Source organism: Balaenoptera ricei, chromosome 6 (assembly GCF_028023285.1).
Source record: "Balaenoptera ricei isolate mBalRic1 chromosome 6, mBalRic1.hap2, whole genome shotgun sequence".
Classification (NCBI taxonomy): Eukaryota; Metazoa; Chordata; class Mammalia; order Artiodactyla; family Balaenopteridae; genus Balaenoptera; species Balaenoptera ricei.
In genome coordinates, this window is record NC_082644.1 from 52,456,528 (window position 1) to 52,461,962 (window position 5,435).

A 5,435-nucleotide genomic window follows, 5' to 3' on the forward strand; every position below is an offset into this window, starting at 1 on the left:
ACACACTATCTGTCATTTAGGTACTCAATTTATATGTATAATCTGAATGGAATGAATGAGTAAATAAATGTTACCATCTATTCTTCAATATCATTTACCAAATGAGGGTTTGAATTTAGAGTAAACAAACTCAAATTTTCTTTGTTAAGAATTTAATAAATAAAACAAAGTGCAAACTTAATAACATGAAATGAAAAACATGTTTTAAAAAGTTTAATACAATGTACAGATGAAATGTAATTTTATAAATAATTTCTAAACATTATAAATATGAGAGATGCAAGAAGGAATAGATAAATAAATAAAGAAACAAACAATAAATAAATAACATCAGGGCAGTCATCGCTTAGGGCCTGATGACCCTGTAGCTGAATACTTTTATATATACTTGCTTATTACTACGAACAAGTAATGGCTGAACTAATGCAATAAATTTTATGGCTAAAGCAGAAATAAGTCTTTTGAAATGACCAAAGATGAATGTGCAAGGGTGATGTGGCTTCTTAGTCAATGAGAATCATTTCAAGGTGATCCCAGGTCTCCATTCATAATTCTTAACCTTTCTTGCAAGGTGGTTGATGAAGACAAGGATCTCATGATTTCCACTCTGACAATTTCCCAGGCACAGTCACTGTATTTCTTCTCTTTCAGGTAGAGATGGATTCCATGGAAGTACCTCTTCACGGCCAGTGAAGGGCCCGTCACTCCCAGGGCAGATTCTTCCTCTCCCATCACCTGCACTAAGCAGGCGTCCAGGTCCTCCAGCTGCTGATGGAGTCCAGTGCGGAGTTTGTCCAGGAGGGAGGTGTCCCAGGCGGCAGAGGAGCGCTCTGTGTGGAAGAGGCGGAAGATCTGCTGGAGCATCTCGTGGAGGACAGAGGTGGCCTGGGCCTTCGGGAGCTGGCTGCCATCCACCATGTCCTGGGGGAAACCGAAGTCTTTTCTATCCTTCAGACAGAAGCTAGGGGAGATTCTCCTCATCTGGCCCAGAAGCATGAAGTTCTTCCTGCTAATCCGCACGTGGTTCTGAGACAGGTCGCAGCCCAGAGATCTACCAGGGCCGTAGCTGAACACCACCAGGGCGGTCAGTAGAGAGAGCAAGAAGGCCATGGGGCAAATGAGGCTGCAGCTGGCTTGGCTGAGACAGGCGTCTGGGGGAACCTTGTGGGTAGGTTCTCTGATAACATCGTTTCTAAGTATGGCTTTTAAATAGGGAAGACAGTTTCCATTTTCTGAAAATTTCTCTCTACTTTCACTTCCAATTTGTGTTTTCATTTAGATATTTTCTTTTGAGCTAAGAAGATGTAATCAATCTAAACTCTTAATTTACAATAGAAATTTAAGTTTCCCAGTAAACTTTGGATGTGTCAATCCAAAAGGATATCAATTAAATGAGAAACTAATTAAAGGCTGAAGTATATGTAGGTATGTAAAGATTCATGCACATACTTATGTACACATTTTATTATTTTTTTCTTTTTAAAATTTATTTATTTATTTATTTATGGCTGCATTGGGTCTTCGTTGCAGTACGCGGGCTTCTCACTGCGGTAGCTTCTCTTGTTGCAGAGCATGGGCTCTAGGCATGCGGGCTTCAGTAGTTGTGGCATGCTGGCTCAGTAGTTGTGGCTCACGGGCTTAGTTGCTCCGCGACATGTGGGATCTTCCCGAACCAGGGCTCGAACCCGTGTCCCCTGCATTGGCAGGCGGGTTCTTAACCACTGCGTCACCAGGGAAGTCCCTGTACACATTTCAATATGTATAAATATTGCTCTTCTCTGTGTTGGGAACAAAGTTTGTCCTTGATTCTGGACTACATTTTTACCACCCTTACTTTATACATAGGAAGTTGGGGTCCCTCACCCCTATAAGTTTCTGTATTTTGTTAAGTAATTACCAGACCATGCATGGTAAATAAGCTGTTTAGAACCAAAAACTGGTTTTGTTTTCTGTTTTATTCAGAGCAGAGGCTTATGATTACTAGTGAACGAGCTTCTCAGGTGTTTCTCTTCTTTCTAGAATGCATTCATTCAAGTTCCTGAGGTTATTCTTCACTGGGGCCACAAGGTCAGGACTAATATACTAGACATCGCCCTTTCTTTCCACCATTTTCTTACAGGAGACCTATAGTGCTCCACAGGCTGTGCCAGTACCCTCAGCAGGAATCCTGGTTCTTTTCTGGTGAATGTAGGTATGCAGATTCTAATTCCAAGATAATTAATTGTATTTTCCAGCACCGCCTCACTCACAAGGTAGTTATCACGTCTAGTAGCACTTTCCTGGAATGACAGAGGGTCCTCAGCCCAAACTCTCTGGGGCTTACTCCCTGAGGGCAGGCTCACCACATCCCGAGGTGGGAATTCTTCAGAATTCTACTGTGGAGGGGCTTGTTTCTTTGTTTGCAAAATAATTCATCTTCCAGGACCCGCACCCTTGCCCCTGGAGTGTTCGTGTGAAGGACCCTCGTTCTCAGTGGGGACCTCCTCCTCTCCTTACCTGTGTCCCCAGGTATCAAAAGTATCAGCAGCCCGCAGATGCTGAGAGCAAAAGTTTGTTTTGTCTAAGTAGGTGGAGGAATTATTCAATTGCAATTGTTTCACCTTTAGTAGACAATTTTTATTTTGCCAGTACCGCTTTTATTGTTCAACTCTTTTAAACCGTTGAACTTTTGTTACGCTCAGAATTTCTGAGTTGGCTGTAGGGAATTCAGTGATGATGCTGTCTCTCATTAGAAGTTTGTGTCACAGAAACTAGCAACCTTCAGTTGTTCATTCAGTCTACGTATTTCTACTGGGCTTATTTGTTTGTCCATCTCTGCCTTGTGCTCAGAACGCAGAGCAGTGAGGCCCAGATTATGTCAGAGAGAAATAGCCGGGTTTCCTTTACTTATTCATGATGTCTTGTTTTAAATTTAAATAACAACCAAAAAAATTTAGGAACTTATTTTTTACATAGTGATTTACTGGCCATAGTTACTTTCCATTTCATCCTGAGGTTAATAAAATGGGAAGTAAAAGAATGGCAAAGGGGTTTCACCTTATTTTCTATGATTTTCAAGACTTGAGATTTTTTGTTTCTCATTTCAACTTTCCTAGAAAGCAAAACTTGAGAGCTGTTTGTGGGCAAAAATAAAACAAAGGTAATTCTGAATGTCATGAAAGTGAAAAAAGAGAAGTGACGTTTCTGCTGACAAAATGGCAAAGTGTAAGTTAAACCTAAAAAAAGCATCAACCATAGAAAAGAAGGAATCATCGTATTTGAAAGATGTTAAGCAGCCACAAAGACAGAGCCAAGTGAGTCCAAAAAATGTCCATGTTGTCCTGCCCTGAAATGGGCTCCCAAAGTGGTAAAGGAAGATAGAAAGACAAAGGACAAAAATTATTTAACATGTAAATTAGAGAGCCCTCTCATCTGTCAATTGGTTACGAAGTCTGTAACCTAAGGCAGAGATTTGAGAGATCTAGGCTAAATTGAAGCCCTTCCCTGCTACCTGAGCAATTCACACACACACATACACACAAACACATGCATGCACGCATGCATACTTCCTGGTTAACTTAGCCAATTACAATATTGGATTACCTTAATCGTTCTCAATTCTACCCAAATAGACATACCCCAGGCTGTCAGTTGGCAACAATTGTATTCTCTGAAATTCCCTTATGTATGTCTGTGTTCACTCTTACTACTGAGTCAATGTGGAAGGGATGCAAGTGCAGTCATTATTCAAAGGGACATTGAGAATTTTCTCCTAACTGTAAAGTCAAGCAACATGATCTCATACTGGGAATGGATTTGAAAAACTGACAACATACTCTTAAGAAAGAGTTAATGCACCTTCAAACAGGAGCTATTTCCTCTGATTCCCCTTGCATTTCCACACCCAGAATGGCAGGCTCTAAGCCTCCAAGAGTCCTACAGTATGTAAAGCAAATAATGATTCAGGAGGCTTGGCCAGCTGAGCAGCCTGGAGGCAAGGAACACATTCTAACCCTTCTCTCCACACAGCTGCCTTAGCCCAAAGACATGTCCTGCCTGAAGCTGGGAGTATTTTGCCTCTCTAAGATGCAAAGCTAAGGAAGCGGGCTTAGCCAAGTTATTGGTGTCAGTTCTTTCCAGGAAAGATCCTCTTTTAGCTCCGAAGAAAATGCTAGTGGAAGAAGACAGACTTCTGCCTAGAACAGAAGGAATCCTGCTCTGCAGACTTGGTCAGTGTCCTAGTCCTTCTTGGCCACTAAGTGGCACTCTTCCTCCATAAGTGTTTTAATAGCCTCCAGAGTAAAATGGATCCTGCTTTCCAGTTCATTTTTGCTACAGCTACTGTTACAATATTGTAACAAGGACATCCCCTCATTCCCAAAAATATTCATCAGAAGAAAAACAATAACCTCTTATATAGGAGTTTCTGAAAAGTCCAGAACTTTCGCTCAACTTTTGCTTTTAATTTGTGGCTTTGTACTCTTAAGAGGAAATTGGTGGCCAGAACCACAAAGGAACAGGAAACAGCTGTATGAATGGCTGGTGCAGGTGAAGGAGGAGTGAATGAGGGGAGCATACTGCGAATTTTACATTGGAGAGGAAGTACAGGCATACTTTGCTTTATCGCACTTCACAGATAATTGCACTTTTTACTAATTGAAGGTTTATGACAACCCTATGTCAAGCAAGTCTATCAGTGCCATTTTCTAACGGCTTTTGCATACTCCATGTCTCTGTGTCACATCGCCTTAATTTTCAGGATTGTTCCAACCTTCACCGGCAAAAAAATTCTGACTTGCTGAAGGCCCAGATGACCATTAGTAGTTTATAGCAATAAAGTATTTTTTAAATTAACGTATGTATGTATGTGTGGTCAGGCCACTCAAGATGGCTGCTCTCTTGCTCTCTGTACATCCCCTGCCCCACCAGTGCCTGCTTCTTCACCTACACCCTATGCACATGACTGACCTTCTTATGTACTTGCACCAGGCCCCAGCTAGTTAGTTATCTTATCAAAGGGGCGGTGAGGGGCGTGCCCCTCTACTGGTTTCCCTGGTAACTAATGAGCCCACCTGATGTCAATTCCCCTAGAACTGGCAATCTCCCCTTTGTTAGGGGAACCACTGACCAAAACTGCCCACCCTGGCCAGGCAAGATGGTAGCCACTTGCATGAGTTATCTTACAACAGCAGGTCCTGGTAAGGAATGTGGAACTAACAAGCTACCACCAGCCAGAAGATTTTCGGAAAGGTCAAAAAGAGAGAGGAAACGCCAGTCCATATGTCCTACCGACCTCCCAGAATCCTTCTTACTGGAATCCATCTTGGCTGAACGATGGGCGCGCCACCAGGAAGGACCCTGAGTCAGAATGATTGCTCAGAGACAACCTGGAAACTAACCCCGTTACCATAAAACCTGAGACTGTGAGCCACGTGGCAGTTCTCCTGGGTTCCCTT

At 42.3% G+C, this 5,435-nt stretch overlaps 1 protein-coding gene across 1 annotated transcript; it reads right to left on the reverse strand.

The window, feature by feature from the left end:
- Positions 1-522: 522 nt before the first annotated feature.
- Positions 523-1,197, reverse strand: LOC132367031 (interferon omega-1-like). Its single transcript, XM_059924640.1, has one exon. It carries the CDS (start codon positions 1,108-1,110, stop codon positions 523-525), a length of 588 nt encoding a protein of 195 aa, XP_059780623.1. The 5' UTR covers positions 1,111-1,197.
- Positions 1,198-5,435: the final 4,238 nt, after the last annotated feature.

Coding starts and splice junctions, on each gene's coding strand:
- LOC132367031 (XM_059924640.1), bottom strand. CDS start 1,110: ATGGCCTTCTTGCTCTCTCTACTGACCGCCCTGGTGGTGTTCAGCTAC.